Source organism: Arvicanthis niloticus, chromosome 1 (assembly GCF_011762505.2).
Source record: "Arvicanthis niloticus isolate mArvNil1 chromosome 1, mArvNil1.pat.X, whole genome shotgun sequence".
In the NCBI taxonomy this organism is placed as follows: Eukaryota; Metazoa; Chordata; class Mammalia; order Rodentia; family Muridae; genus Arvicanthis; species Arvicanthis niloticus.
The window spans coordinates 147,826,182-147,842,868 of NC_047658.1; the positions used below are offsets into that span (position 1 = coordinate 147,826,182).

General features: G+C 45.4%; 1 protein-coding gene across 2 annotated transcripts in view; it reads right to left on the minus strand.

Moving 5' to 3' along the window:
• The window catches only part of Pik3ap1 (phosphoinositide-3-kinase adaptor protein 1), a 109,940-nt gene that overhangs the window by 55,669 nt on the left and 37,584 nt on the right, over positions 1-16,687 (minus strand). For both annotated transcript variants that reach the window (XM_034491193.2, XM_076921047.1), the window contains one exon: positions 767-903. In XM_034491193.2, coding sequence (XP_034347084.2) covers positions 767-903 — 137 coding nt within the window. The remainder of the gene's footprint in view (positions 1-766; positions 904-16,687) is intronic.

Sequence of the window (16,687 nt, forward strand, 5' to 3'; positions counted from 1 at the left end):
AGCATCTTGTGGCCTCAACTGCTGAGGAGAAAGTCAGACCCTTCTCCCCCCCCCCCATACCGCCATTTTTAATGTTCTCAAGCCCTGAGGTTCTGAGACACCACAGTGGCAAGCTTAGCAAAGAGCATGTATTCATGAAGAAAGCATGCTGGTTCTCTAATTTATCCAAAATGCCTCACATGTTAAACCAGGGAAGGAAAGACTATCAAATATTATGATAGGATTTAAATGACTATCATGAAGTCTCACACACAGCTCCCTTATGATTATATGACCACGCTAAAATGCTAGCGCCATATGGCTTAGGTATTTAGACAATCTTTTCAGCAAGCAATATTGTTCAGCAAGTTTCCTTCACCAAATCTTAAAGCCCTCCCTGAGGCCAGGGTGGTGACCAGTTAATGAAGAAGCAGGCTCCCAGAATGTGTCACCTTCTCCTCCCAGGGCTGGGCCAGCTGGAAGATATGCAGGCCTCTCTCTAACTCTGTGGTATCCAACAACGTTCATGTCTGCTGGTGTCCTGTCTGTCCTATGTTACACATTCATGAAACAGAGTTCTTACATGGATGACACACATTCCCAGGTTCAATTCTCTGACTTAAAGGAACTACTCATGTCCAAGGTCGTGGTGATGGGAGTCCCAAGGGAAGGTGGTGGCTATAATAAGATGCATCACGATGCCCTTGCACCCTTTAACTAAAACAAAGGCATCTACCAGAAAAGTCCATGCTCTGATAGGGATGTACCAGGTCCCCAAGATGCCTACCCCACAACGAATGCGGTCCGGCTGTACCACCATCAGGTTCCCAGGCGATTTCTCCGGAGGCAGGTTTGTCTGCTTTGAGAAAGGAAGAGCTCTCTCGTCCTCAGGCTCCGTGTCGGTTACTGAGTCACAGCCAGAATCTATGGGACACAGGACATGACTGAATAGAAGCAGAAAAAGGAGAACTGGTAGACATGCCTCACCTCCCCAAAGCCCCACACGCCACTGTGCAGGAAGCGGCTATAAGTATCACACGAATACAAGCTGAAAAAACTGAATCACTAAAATCACAAAAAAGGACCCAACGGGAAAAAGCCAACCACTTTGTAGGCCACTGAGTGACAGAAAAAGAGCAATGTTGGGGGATGGGTGGGAAGAGACCAAAAAGTTTGAGGTAGGCAAGTCTAGGCTCAACTAACAAGCTTCTGAAAGCTTCACCTGACTGAAGGGTGGCAAGGAAAATGGAATCAGAAAAGGATTGTCTATGTCAGAGTAAGATACTCTGCAGACAGTCACAGGAACTAGGGTTACATCTACCCAATGTCTCTCTGTCAGCAGCAGTAAGAAGCAATCACTTTTAACATGTCTAGAGTCAGAACTCCTGGGTTCCAGATTAGTACCATGGCCATACATGAGCTAGAAAAGCCAGGATGGAGACAAGGATGGGTTTTTAATTGCCAACTTGCCACTACCTAGAAGCCCCTGAGAAGTTAGTTTTGGCTGGAATTATCTAGACTAAGTTGGTCTAGGGACAGATCTGATGGGGAGGTGTCTTGATTACTAATCGGTGTAGGAAGACCAGCCCACTGTGGCAGTGCCATCTGCTAAGCAAAGAGTCTTGATCTATACAGAAAGCCAGAGGAGAGGAAGCAGGAAGCCCGAGTCTAAGTTTCTCTCTGCTCTTGACTGTGGATGGGATGGCATGCAATGTGATGTGATGGACAACTCGAGTTCCTACCTTGGCTTCCCCTTTCCTGATGGTAACTAGAAATCGTAAGCCAGATCATCTCTTCTTCTCTAATCTGCTTTCGGTCTGGGTGTTTAATCACAGCACCAGAAATGAAACTTAAGACGCAGCCTCTGAGCTGCTGGGCAGAGGTGTGAAGGCGAAGACCAAGAACGTGGCAAAGATGGACAGACAACAGTGAGAACCTATAAGACCTCTCCAGCGGGGCTCTTAATCAGCATCTAGTGATCGACAGGCCTCCTGGTGAAGTGATGCCCAACATCATGTATGTGCAGGTGACAAGTCCACATGTGAAAAGATCCACACCTATGCTATCAGAAAAAAAAATGCCAATCAAAGCAACAAAGATATACCATGGCACATCTATTAGAATGGCCAAGATCCAGAACAGAGATGACACCAAATGTCTTCAAGGACATACGACACTAGAAACCCTTTGGGAATGGAACACAGAGGAGCCCCTTCGGAAGGTGCTTTGGCAACATCTTACAAGATCAAACATACTTTAGCACCCAATCCTACAACCATACTCTTTTGCTGTTTTCCCAAAGCTGCTGAAAATGTATGTACACTGAAGAACATGCACACAGATGTTTACAGCAGCTTTCTCCAGAGCTGCCAAGAGTTGGAAGCCAGAGGCATCCTCTAGCAGCTGGACGGATAAACAAACAGCAGCGTAAGCAAGCAATCGTGGAACGAAGCAGTAGGCAGCACTGAGCTCACGGGAGAAACAAAAGGGGTTAGTTTTTGTCCACTGGACACCAGCTAGGGACATCCGGGGAAACGAAACCTCAACTGAGAAAATACCTCCACCAGGTGAGCCGGTGGGCATGCTTGTGGGGCATTTTCTTGATACATGAATTGATGTGGGAAGGTCTAACCCACTACAGGTGGGGCCACCCCAGGGTAACATGGTCCCAGGAGGTGTAGAAGAGCAGGGTGAGCAAGGCATGGAGAGAACACCAATGAGCTTGACTTCCTTATCCCTCTTCAGTGCTTGCCTCCAAGGTTTCTGCTTCTTCATGATGAACTGTGATGAACTAACTGTAAGCTAAAATAAAGTCTTCCTCCCCAGGTTGCTTTGGTGGTGGAGTCCATTACAGTAACAGTACGTAAGGGAGTACGCTGAGTGAAAAGAAGGCATAGACTGTGTGGTTCCATCTTTATGACACTCTGAGAAAGGCAAAACTATAGAGGGGAAAATACATGGTGACTAGGAGAGAGGGAGAAACAGTCAAGCCACAGAGATTTGTTTGTCAGGGCAGCAGGTGTGTTCTACATGATGCTATAAGGTGAATATATGCTATCATACATTTGTCCAAATCCACAGACTAGAAAACACCAAGAGTGCATGACACTGATGGGGTTCTGTGCAGGCTCAGCCATTGTAATCCAGACCCCATCGCAGTATTGGGAGTTGATAGTGTTGGAGGTTGCATGTCTACAGAGCCAGAGGTATAGGAAACCTTTGTACTTTCCACTTAATTTTTGTTGGAAACCTAGAGCTGCTCTTAAAAATCTTTTAAAGATTAAAACAACTACAAAAAATGTAAATCGCCACAAAATAAAGGAACAGCTGATAAGAAGATGACTGACGAGGTAGTCCTAGCGAAACAGTGGGCGACTATGAAAGTTCCTAATCCACAAAACTCCAAGGTAAAATTAAGACAAACTACAGATGGAAATGTGAAATGAAAATAAAGTGAATTTTAAAAATTCAAAAGATGAAAATATGGATGGATGGATGGATGGATGGATGGATGACCATTGATTCAGGAAAATATTTAAGAACTGAATCTGACATTTTTGATAGAAGAGAGAGAGATAAAGAGAGAGAAAGGAAACAAATAAAATGGAGTATATCCATAAGAATGGAATAATTCAGTGACGAGAAGGAGTGGGGCATGCATATGGCCCATACCAGGGATACATCTTGAAGATATCATGTTAATTGAAAGAAGTCAGACAGAAAAGGCCACACATCACATGATCCCAAACACCTATATCCATAATGGACAAACCTACAAAGGCAGAAGAAAGCGGGTTAGCTCTCACTTCATCCTGAAGAGTCTGGGATGACTGCAGAGAAGTAAGGGATGAAAATCTTAAGTATTTATTGAGGCAATTGCACAAATCTGTGAACATACCAAAGACCGTTGAACTGAACTCTTTTAAAAGGGATAGTATGGCATGTGGATTATTTCTCATAACACTGTTATCTAAAAACCCAGTGGGAAATCACAAATTGTGATTAAATTTTCAAAGTACTCATAACAAGGCTGATCACCTATATGAAGAGGATGTAAAAATCTCTTTTAAAATGCCCCATGTTCAGTAAATGACAGGATAGAAATACAAACGACTTCCCCACTTAAAAAGCTTAGCGTCACTCATTCTGACCAGCCATCAGGAAATGCAAGAGAAAAACCTTTGCCCCTGTTTCACTTTCCCAGACTAACCGATTTTGTGTGTGATGTGTTCCCTCACTCTGCAACAGGCCTAGATCTAGCAGAAGAGAAAGGCAGAGAAAGGCGCGCTCGCGCGCGCGCGCGCGCGCGCACACACACACACACACACACACACACACACTTCACATGTTATATATGAGTCCCTATTTTCAGTTCAACAGTCTTTGGTATATTCAATGATCTGTGCCATTGTCTCAATAAATTCTTAAGATTTTCATCACCCCGGAAAGAAATTCTACACCCTTCAGTTATTTCCCTGCAGTCATCCCAGACTCTTCAGGATGAAGCAAGAACTAACTCGCTTTCTTCTGCCTTCGTAGGTTTGTCCATCCTGGACATAAGTGTTTGGAATCATGTCATTCCATCTCCAGTCTTTGTATCAGAAAGGAAAAAAAAAAAACAAACCAGGAAACAATCTGTCTGAGAGAATATTAAAAGCATTCCTTTTGGCTGGGCGTGGTGGTATACACCTTTAATCCGTAACTCAGGGAGGCAGAGACAAGAGCATCTGTGTGAGTTCGAGGCCAGCCTGATCTACATATCAAGCTCCAGGGCTACACAGTGAGACCCTAGTCCCAAAAACAAAAACAAGCAAACAAACAAACAAACAAACCACATTATTTTCAAATACTTTCAAGAGGCACATTAAGAAAGAATATAAAATTATGTGTTTCATAGTACAGGTTTTTCATTTTACTAAATTTATCTTCGAAAGTCAGAAGAAAATCTGTATGAAATTTTCCATCCATCCATCCATCCACCCATCCATCCATCCATCCATCTTTGCTTGTACTTTTACATTTTCCATAGCGAGAAAGCCCCGCTTTGATTCTGGAATGGGGTGATGACTCTCCTGACTCGTTATCCTGCCACGAGGCCAGTGAGACCTAATGAGACTGACCCCTAAGACCAGCCCTGCAGTAGGTTCCCCCAGTGCTGCTTTAGCAAGCAACAGCCACCAGCAGTGTGGATTCGGCAAGTCAGACAGGAAGTCATTCGCTCTATCATGCTGCTGCTGCCAGAGACTGACAAGCGTAGAGACCTCTGTCTCAGTGCACTACAGACAGAGAAGCTGTGTCTCAATGGGGCCGCTTCTACAGATTCAAAGCTTCCGGCCAAAGAAAAGCCAACCTGGCTAACTCAATCACCACCTTCAACCACCCCATCCAGTGCAATGACCCCAAGCTTCCCTGCCTGATCAAGGCGATCCCTCTTCCACCCCTACCTGAAGATACTGTTGCTTCTGCATGAATCAAACGTTAAAGGTCCCGGTAAAGGCAATGGAAGCTCAGCACCCAGGACCAGTGTAGAACAGTACTAAGACACCCAGAGACACTTCACTGTTTAAAATGTAGCGGCTTTCAGGAAGTCTACAGCACATTGGGAAACTATATACACTGTACAGCCAGTTTCCCCAAACCTCATCTGCAGGAGAGTCATGTGATAGCTACTTATATTCAGGAAACAATTGGCCCAAATTTTCTTATTCAACAAGAACAACCAAATGGCGTGTTTCATTTTTCTGCCTAGCTCATGGGAAAACCGACTTGATACTTAAGCGCTTCCACAGTCTTGGGGAGTTCTGGGTTTTTTGTTTTTGTTTTTGTTTTTTGATTTTTCGGTTTTTTGTTTTGTTTTGTTTTCCTGGGATCTTTGTGAAGGCTGGATCTGTCTGACTGTAATCCAAAATGGCTTCAAATTCCCAATCCTCGTGCCTCAGCCTCCTAAATGATAGGATTACAGGCTCGAAGTATTCGAGTGCCTTAACCTCCATCACCTTCTTGTCCAGGTCCCTGAGATCAGCTCTTCCTTGTTTCCACGTTGTGTTAAATTTTGGAGGCTACCTCAAATCCTCTGTGGTGCCAGTCAGTGTGGGAATCAGTTTCGCTAACAAAGCCGTCACCTACATCCCTTCTGTGAGTTTGTGCTTGAGCTGCTTGTTCAGATGAGAATGCCTTTAAAACATGACTGGAGCTGGAAAAGCTGGGAAGCACGCTCACCAGGCTGAAACAGGGTCCGGCCACAGGATGTTGGTACTATGTGGGTATGCAACTGCTCTGTGGCTATGCTGTGTGTTAAGGCAGACACAAGGGTTCTGTGCATATTGCGTACAGTAAAGAAATCAGACGGGAGATCCATGTCCTTTGATGCCACAAATCCCCCCAAAAGCCTCTGCAAGACAGCCCTTGTGCCACACTCACAAAGACCTTACGTACTCAACAAACCACATCACGTTCGACTGAGCAAATCTAATCAACGTAACTTTCATTTTTTTATAACTCGAATTTGTCTCTTGTCCATTTGTTTTGCTTTCAGAATTGAGACAGAACGAGAAGCACCGTATGTCTACGCAGGTCTAGATAGCGGTAACACAACTAATCCTTTCACAAGGAAAATTCACAGTACTTCTTTCCTTCCTGTAGACTTCTGGGGAGGACTATGATTATTTTTTTTGGACATAGACAGCATGGGTAGTCAGACCCACGATTGAACCACACTGAGTAGCTGACCCGAGGCAATAGTGCAGCGGACACGTTCACTACTATTACTAATCGCCATAACAATGAAAGTTACCTTTCACTGAGTGGCAAGGTGACTACTCACTAGTCTCCGTGTCATCCTCCCCACCATCCTGTGAGATGAGAACCAGCATCCTCTTTTCGTTTTAAAGATAAGTATTCTGTGCCTGGAAGGGAGGAAACAGCAGGGCTAAGGTGGAGTGGTGAGCAGGGGCCAGTGGCTCTGCGCTTCCTTCCCTGTGGGTAGAAGTCGGTGTCACGTGGCTTCCTCAGCTGGGCTGTGACTGTGCAGACCATGAGACATGACTTGCACCTCCACTGTCTCAGAGGCCTGGTGGTGCCATGGTGTTGTGGGCACTGCTGTTTGAAGTTCTGTGACCTCCACAGGCAGGGGTTAAGTCAAGAGGCAGTGTAAACCAGCTGGACCAACCAGTGTCCTTCATGTGCACTCGGCCTCTGGCCCACAGCTCTACTCTCTCTTTCTCATTAAGTTTTCCCACACAGCACGGATGGCCTCTTTCATGAACCCCTGGCGCCTCTCAGTCTGTACACTAGAGCACAGGGCAAAGAAGAATGGTACCTACTGATCTCTCAGACTACACAAGCTATGTTCTAATGTGATGGGATGCTGTCCCTTGGGGAAGTATAAGCAAATATTGCTCTCAAAAACAACTACAAATGCCACTGTTGTGCATTCATGCTATGCCCAGAACCACACAAAATGTAATCTAGATTATTCCATTTTAGCATATCTGGGAGATGGGCGTGGTTATGCCCATTTCACAGATTAAACTAAGTAAGTTGTCCAAGTCACACAGTGAATGCTATTTGGAAATGTAACCTCAGCTCCACACTCCATCCCTCTATCCATCTTCGGGGCTCATCGCACTGCAAGCGTTGCACTCTGATAGAGTAGCTGTGACTCTAAAGCATACAGCCATTGCTTTAGACATTAACCTAGATGGCGTGATGCTACACTGGTGACCCGAGTTCAATCCCCAGGCCCTTTGTGATGAAAGGAGAGAACTGAGTCCCACAAGTTATCTCTGCCTCTCTCTCTCTTTCTTTCTCTCTCTCTCTCTCTCCCTCTTTCCCTCTCTTTCACTCTCACACACATTATTAATATAATACAAAATTGTAAATAACATTCAGTTTCGTGCCTTTCGATTCTCCTATGCCAAGAAGAAAGCCTTGGGGCTGGAGCAATGGGTCATCAGGTAAGGCACTGGTTGATCTTCCAAAGGACCTGAGTTCAATTCCCAGCACCCACATGACAGCTCACAATTGTGACTCCAGTTCCGGGGATGGGGGGAGTGTGGTTCAATGCCCTCTTCTGGCTTCCTAAGGCTCTGCATGCACATAGTACACAGACATACATTCAGGTAAAATTAAAATAATATAAGTAAATAAAATCTAAAGTAGAACAAAGGGGGAAGCTGTTTCTTAATTTTGGTAAGACGACAATGTCACACTCCTCTGACGCGCTTGGCTCCCTCTGCACCAGGAGGGAACCAGTTCGTAAGCTCACAACCTCCCCTAGGCATCCAGATGAAGAGTTTAGTACTGACATTTGGTTTTATTATCTCATTATTTTATGCATCTCTCTACATTTAAAAAAAAACAGTAGTTTTTCTTTCATTTACAGTAGCAAGGTTTACTTTAAGCCTACCTGGATTATAAACGTGAATTGTTTTAAGAAACCATGAAGTATAATAAACACATTCAAGGCAAGAATAGTTGGGATAGTTCACACAAGCTTGTGAACATACTCAAGGCCACTGAATTCTATGCTCAAAATTGATTTAAATGACAAGAACTATGACACATATGACACATACATTCAGGCAAAACAATATAAGTAAATAAAATCTAAAGTAGAACAAAGGGTATATTAACCACTGAATTGCACACTTTAAAGGGTTCCCTGGATGTTCTGTGTATTAAAGCTCAATAAAACTTGTTCTTGAAAACACTAGGACTGAGACATAAAAATAAGGCAAAAATCCCATCATTGATTCACAGATCAATGGGGCAGGGGTCAAGGGAAGCTGCGTATGATATAATTCTCCCATTTTGCTAACATTTATTACTTGGAGTTTTGCTATGCCTTGTGAGCCAGGTTGGCCTCAAATTCAAAATCCCTCCTGCTCCAGCCTCCCGGGTGCTGTGATAACATCCAGCACCGTGCCCAGCTATTTGTAAAAACCTGAAATAAGATAAAGTCAAGATGTGAAGGCAGGAAGAAGGCTCCGTGTGGAGAGATGGCTCAGTGGTTTAGGAAGAAGGCTCCGAGCAGAGAGGTGGCTCAGTGGTTTAGGAAGAAGGCTTAGAGCAAGAGCTCGTTAAATTATCCTGAGTGTTGGACGATGGAGAAAAAGAAAGTTACCAGAAAAGGAAGCCAAAATGATGACCTTCAACAGAACTAGAGCTTTCTGTCGACCTAGTCAAAACAGGAATGAAGCAGAAAGGGGTTGGGGGCAGACTGAACATATCTGTTTCTGTCTGTGTGCTGGAAAGGGGTCAGGGGACAGGTCCACGATGTTCTAAGGCCGTACCAGGTGTCCAGTGAACTGTCATGGTCTGGCACTGACCTGGACCCCGTGGAGAATGCCAAGGGTGAGGCTTCTGTTGTCTTGGCCCTTAAGGAGCTTAGTTGAGTGGGAAGATAAGGCTCCGTGTAAAAATGGTGAAACCTTTTTGCACAGTAAGACTACAAATATAGCTACATTAGGTGAGTTTAATGTCCCAAACTGCTATGAGACGTATGGACACATTACGAATGGGACCAAAGCTTAAAGAAGCTTAAATAAAATGAAAAGGGCATCAGTGAACAGAGAGACGTCGTGCTTGGTTAGTATAAGTCACAGAGTTGCAGGAGGCCGAGCTCACCCTTCTGAGAAAAGGTGCGGCATTGTTCAATGACGTTAACAATACACGTCATAACACCTTTCATTTTACCAGTGAATACTCACTGCTATCAGTGGTCATTCAAAGCCTATGCAAGGTCCACCAGAACATACAAGGGTAAGAAAATGTGTGTCCTTGCTAGTGATGGACGTCCATGTCTGAGGTCAGGAAGGACTGTGCTGGCCAGTGTGAGGTGTGACTGGAGGCACAAAGGTGTGGCAGGCAGGTGATGTGCAGCTGCTGCAGGAAGCAGTGTGGGGTGCCTTCCATATGGGAGGCTGTGAGGAAAGGAAAGCCAGAGTTCCCAGAAAACCATGTACAAGGGTTTGGTCTCCATATTGAAGAGACCGTATTGAATGTCAAGAGATATTCAAAATACAATTTTATGTTGCTTTAAAAAAAGTTAAAGGTTTTCTTTTGTTTACATGGTTTGTTTTTCTTATTTGTTTGTTTGGTTTTGTTGGTTTCGTTGGTTTTGTTTTGTTTTGTTGGTTTGGTTTGGTTTTCTAAAACAGGGTCTCCCTCTGTAGCTTTGGCTGGCCTAGAACTCAAAGCAATCGGTCGATCCTCTTGCCTCTGCCTCCTGAGTGCTGTCGTCATTGAGTTAAATAACTCAAACGCTCAAGGAGAATGTGCCAGCACTCTTGCAGTCTGGTCAAAACTGAGAAGGGGAGTGGCTGGCCACCTCATCACACCCCTGCAAACTTTGCCTTCAAATGCATGCAACAGCACAAACTGGTGGCCAACGGTGTTACCAAGCCAACATCCTGCCTTATCTGCTTCAGGAACAAATAAGATGCTATAATTAGCCAATGTCTGAGAAACGACCCCACAAGCATGGTCTGAGCTTGCTTAGAAAATAGTTCTTAATCAGGCTATAAACATTCCTCCTTTTCACACTACCTTCATCTTGTGTGTATTTGCTGGTAGCTTAGAAATGTGATGTCCCAGCCATTGTGTCCTTGGAGAGCACAAAAGCCCTCAAGCCTGGCTCTGACCCCAGTTCCTAAATGTACAGACTCAAGTGAAGTTGTTCACCTTAGTTAGCTGAGGCAGGATGAGAGTGGCTGGCATCGGTGACACTCTATAAATACAGAGTTTCAGTCTCCTCCCCATAGCTTCCTGGCAAGCACTGAGTTACCTTGCCATTTTCATTGTCACCCACAGGACTTAGTCTGCTCACCCATCTTGGTTAATGAGTGTTCAATTTCCCATCCAACCAACCCCTTTCACTTATAGAACTCCCCAAAAGAGTAATCACATACACCGCTCGCTAAGTGAGCAGCTACTTCCAGTTGTCAGCAATTTTCACACTTGGTGGGAGGGGCCGGTGGCTGCCAGGCTCTTACCACTAAAAATGGGATTAAAGTTGGGGAAAGGAGGAGGTGAGGTTTATGTATTGGTATTAGAGTAAGTTAACTACGGTGATACCTATCATTCTATTCTTCATCTTCATCACCCACCTCATACCCAAGATGCCAAACTACTGAGTAGAATCCTAAGGACACATTCTCAACTCCAGCTTTAAATAAATTCAGGGTAGCCAATGTACCTCTCTGTCTTCTTCAAGGTACTTAAGGTACAAAATCAAGGGATCAGACAGGAATAGAGGGGACCTCAGGGCTCTGTGGCCTTTACTCCAACCCCACATAATCAGTCTACAAAAACTTGAAAGTGTTAGGTTTGGATTTTTGTTTGTTTGTTTGCTTGCTTTTTCAAGCAAAGTATGACAGTTCTTCTCTTCTCCACCAGCCCTACCTGCTCTTCAGCTTGAACTAAAATAGCACCAGGCTACCATGACAACCAGAGAGTGTGCTCATCCTGTCCACTGATATGCCTACGGCTCTCCCTGCCCTCTGCCCATTGGAGTTGGGGCCAAGGTTCTCCAACCTCCCAAATTCAGCCCCCGAGAAGCATTCCAGAGTAGCAGGGTAGAGTTGCTCCCTCCTCATCTGAGAGCTGAGGGTTATCCAGAGTTCTCTCCCCACGCAGTACCTCTGAACTTTTGTATGTGTTCTTTTCAGTGTTCTCAGGCACCTGCAACAGAGGTGACCATTTTTACTTAGCAGATGGGTCAAGGGACATGCATGCAGGGGCATGCGGGATCAAGCTGGTCCAGAGCTGTTATTGGGAGAGGAGGACCTCATTGGGAAGTCAGGGATTTCAACTTCAGGCCTGGTTGACAGAAAAGCAAGAGGCACAGTGCTCAGAAAGCAGGACCTCAAGAGGTGGAGGGGACTGATGCTGAGCCACAGACGGACGCGTCCTGGTGTAAGCCTGGGACGCGGGAAAGGGAAAGCTGCTTCCCCTTTCTAAGCAGGTTCATAAATGTCCGTTTCTGTCCCAGGCTCGGCATCTCTCTGGTTGCTTTCGTCAGCCACAGACAACCCAAAAGGGCCCAGGAAAACTTCCACTGCCCTTAAGGTCCTTGCCAAGGTCTTGGGAAGAAGCCCCACCAAAGAGGCAAGGACTGGGGGGGGCCATTGGGCCCCTGTTTCATTGTTCAGGAAACCCCAATGTTGCTAACAAAGCGGGAGGCACCACAGGCGCCCCCACCCCCCACCCTAGAGGCTTCCTCTTTCTTCATCTGTTTCCTACACTTATAAATGTGCTTCCTCTCTCTATGTAAATTTGGTTTAAATGGCACAGTAAAGTCTTGTAATGAGGCCATTAATAACTGGTCTTTTAACAGGCTCTTCTTGGCTTCCTGATTCAAGAATCAATTCTAATCTAAACAAACCGTGATGTCTGGATTTACTGGTGGAAGGGCAGACAAATGGGCTTTGTTTGGGGCAGGCTGTGTGGTTTATTTTTACCCAGCCAAGTGAAGGCCAAAGGCAGGCCTTGATAATAAGACCAAGCTTAGAAACTGGAGATTAAAATCCTATTCTTTTTGCACCTCCACAGCCCAATGGAGAAACTTCCAGAAAGGCACAGGCAGCCTTTACTTTTCCATTCTGCTGACCTGACCTTGCTTACCCCCTCCCCCCGCCTCCCCCCCATTCCCAGCCTTCAGGCAGCCAAAGCCAGAGAACTGGTTGGCCGGTTTCACTTTCCGTTTCTCAGGAGGGCCTTTCTGTCCTTCTCTCCTTGGGAGAAATGCTGTCTTGTCTTCTCAGCATGATCAAGGTGAGGTGAAGTGTCATGTTCCTTGGGAAAGTATTGAAGAAACACAGATTGAGATGCCTCAGATTATGATCTAAGGGCTGGTGAGGTACTTGTCTGGTGAAGGTGCTTGCCATCAGCCTGACAGCTGAGTTCAGTCCCTACGACCTACATGGCAGAAACGACTCCTAGAAATTGGACTGAGACACATGCACATGGTGGCATGTGTTCCCACCCCCACTCCTGATCTCTCTCTCTCTCTCTCTCTCTCTCTCTCTCTCTCTCTCTCTCTCTCACACACACACACACACACACACACTACTACCACCAACAACAATAACAAATAAAATTTTTCAAAATTTTAAAGTTAAAAGCTGAACTCCTCTAACCCAAGATCTTTTAGCTGTGTCCTCCCCTCCCCACAATAAAACCTGAGCGAGACCAAGACTCTAAAGACTTACTATTTCCCAGAGCATAAACTCTTACTGAGAAGCTCTGGAAAACAAGTCCCCTCAGGCCACAGAAGCCTGGACTCAAGTCCCATCTGTCATTTGCTAGGTGAGTTTTCCTAAGTTGTAGCTTTTTCTCTTTCGCACGCAGGCTATTTATACCTGCCTGGCCCATCTCAAGCCTTCTATGGGCAGAGTGATAAACTCTGGGAGCCCTGTGAAAACTGAACAGTGCTTGACAGAGTTAAAACAATTAGTGTGCTTTATCTGGTGTCCAAATTGCTCCTCTTTGAGAGTAGATTCCCTGGCATTCATTCATCTCTGTATCCCCCAGAGCCAAGACCATAGTGAGAAATCAATAAATGCTTCTTGCATGAATGGACGAATCAATGAATGAAGTAAGACGAACCATTTGAATTACTAGCAGGGAAAACACCACCTCCACCTCAGGGAGAGTGACTGCAGGGCCTTGGGGCCCTGAGGCTTTCAAGATCGACTATGGAGAGAAACAGGAAACGGTGTGATTCCCCTAATTTATGTCAGCAGGTTGAACCAAGATGCCCTGAAAATTTGGCAAGGTACTGTAGGGTAGTTCAGGTCTTCTGAGAAACAAAGGATGCCGGGAATGGAGGAGGGAGAAGGAGGCAGGGAGAGCCTTGAGCTTGAGTCCAAATGAAGGAGATGGGAAAGGTTGATGTTCGCACTAGACTGTGACACTGAGGAAAGCAATCCTGTCAGGACTAGTCAGACTGGGCACTGGCTATCGGAGATGCCTGTGCTTTCTGAGAAAGGGCATGCTGTAGCATGTACCCCTGATAGGGTAAGTTACTGGACAGAAAAAGCCAGCCTTTGGTCAAATGCCATAACGGATGTGGAATGTGACACTGGGTCCTTAAGCAATTCCACTTTGGGAGGCTGGAGGCCTGCAAGGCACACTCTCAAAGCCACCACTTAAGAGACAGTCCGTTAAAGCATGGGGTTCAGGATCCAGACAAACTGGACTGAATTCTGGTTACAAGCTGATCACCTTGAGTAAGTTACTCAGTTTCTTGGAGCCTTGATTCTAACACTGGAGATTATGATTGCTGAGTCTCGGGACTGCTGTTGTTGAGCATTGTTTCACCATGAACTGGGTGCGCAGTTAAAGGCAGCTGCATCTATCACATCATTTTTGTCATAATCATAGTTAGCAAGGAACTCCTATTAACCAATGAGATCTGAGGACGGCCCTCCTGTTACATCCAGTGTTAGAGTTTTATGGGGCTCCCACAGAGGACTGGATCACAGCCTAAAAAAATCTCTGGCTTGGCAGTATTGTAGTTCAAACAACCAAACCAGTTTGTCGAATAAATGAAAGGTCAGAGGGACTTTCCCGATTTGGCTATTTCCTGGAAGGACACCAGGATGATTGATTTGTACTGCCAGAACCTACCTACAACCACAGTGCCCTCTCTACTTCTGCTTGGTCCAGTAAGTCTGTCTTTACCTTCAGTGAGATACTGTCTGTCTTTGCAAGGAAGTGCTATCAAGAATCCTCTTACGCCGGGCGGTGGTGGCGCACGCCTTTAATCCCGGCACTTGGGAGGCAGAGGCAGACGGATTTCTGAGTTCGAGGCCAGCCTGGTCTACAGAGTGAGTTCCAGGACAGCCAGGGCTACACAGAGAAACCCTGTCTCGAAAAACCAAAAAAAAAAAAAAAAAAGAATCCTCTTACTAGAGTAAGATTGTCCCTAGGCCACACGAGACAAGACTCTGCTCTTCATACCAGAGGCATCTGCTGGGGAACTCTTGCTAACCTGGTGCCAGTGACCCTAACTGTTTTAGGGGTACTGGTTTGGGATTTTTGTCTGTTTTAGTAAGGAGGTTAAAGCAAAGTCTTGCTATGTAACTCTGGGTTCTTGTAACTTACTATGTAGACCAGACTAGACTCCAACTTATAGCAATCCCCCTGCCTCTCCTTCCCGAATGCTGGGATTAAAACAGTGAACAAGTATGCCTGGCTTGGTTTGGAGGGAAGGATTGTTTTATTTCTGATCAACTTTCACTGCCTGGCTACCGCTGATCATTGATTGCTTTGTCTTATTAGGATCATGCAGTGTCTTCTCAGTGAACCGGAAGCAATTACAGGTTTCAAGACCCTGACTGAAGTTCAGGCCTTCCAAACCTTGCCAATTCTCACACCAGAACAACCAGAGAGTGGGGAAATGTCTGAGGGATTTTATTAAAAGAGCCATGAGTGTATTCTGAGGGCAGCAACGACCAAGACCTAACGAGGAAAAGCCCTGTAAAGGGAACACTGTGTACTTGTCTCCTCAATCACAACCTCAGAGGCCTTTGTGTTGATCCAGCAGCCTTTGGTCTCCAAAGGGTCAACAAAGCACACACCAAATCACACACAGTGATTTCTGGGGTTTTTGCCTTCGAAGGGATGACTTTTAGTTTTTCTGACAGAAAAGTCCCAAACTAAACTGAAAAGAACATTGATTTTGTTTAATAATTAACAACAAAGTTGGTCAGGCTCTCTTCCAAAATAACTATTTCCAGTTCAGGGACTTTTCACCACTCTGCCTGCCTTGTCTCTGCCTGGGGTTAGGCAGTTCACTACACAGCACCAAGGATTGGTTGGCTGAAGCCTCACAGTGAACTTCCCACCAGAGGAAAGCAAGGTCACCCTCTGAGCTGAATGGAACCCCTGGGGGCTGCCCACTGGTCTTATGGCCTCCAATAAAAGCACTGACTTTGTCTCTATGCACAGGTACTTCCTCTACATTGGCCCTACAAATGAGAGCTGGAAAAGAGTTAGGGCATCTAACAGCAAACTTAGCCAGCGTTAAGGAGACAGAGTGAAAAATCACCAGGGAGAAACACTTGTTAAGTCATCTTCTGCCACCTTCTGTCCCCTTTACAAACAACTTGTTTGAGGTCAGCAATTAGCCTGGTCACTACTGTCTCCAGTATGTACTGTTCTCTCTCACCAGTGGAAAAGCAACTATATTTGGTTTCTTTGCAAATCCAAATTCTTTAAGAGATGATGTCCTCCTGGCTGGATAATAGTAGCATGGTGCACACCTTTAATCCCAGCACTAGGGAGGCAGAGGCAGGTAGATTTCTGTGAGTTTGAGGTCAGCCTGGTCTACATAGTGAGTCCCAGGATAGAGAGATTTTTGGGAAAGCCTTTCTCAAAAATGAGACTGAGTGGACAATGAAATTCACTTCCTTGGGCCACATTCAGTCCACACAGTGAGTCCACTGGCCTTGCTAACCATATTCTACATGTTCCATATGAACATGAACTCTCCTTTCTGTGAACATTCCACCCAGCCCCAGTTAGGTCCTATGTGGTCCAAGACACAACATGAGAGAGCACATGTCTTGGTTTCTGGTCACAACCATGAAGACAAGAGTTTCAAATGTCATCCTATATATAAAACTCAGGACCCACACTAAGACGAGGATGAGGAAGCATCTACCCTGATAGCTATCTCCTCAAAGAGGAAGGGTGTCTGCAG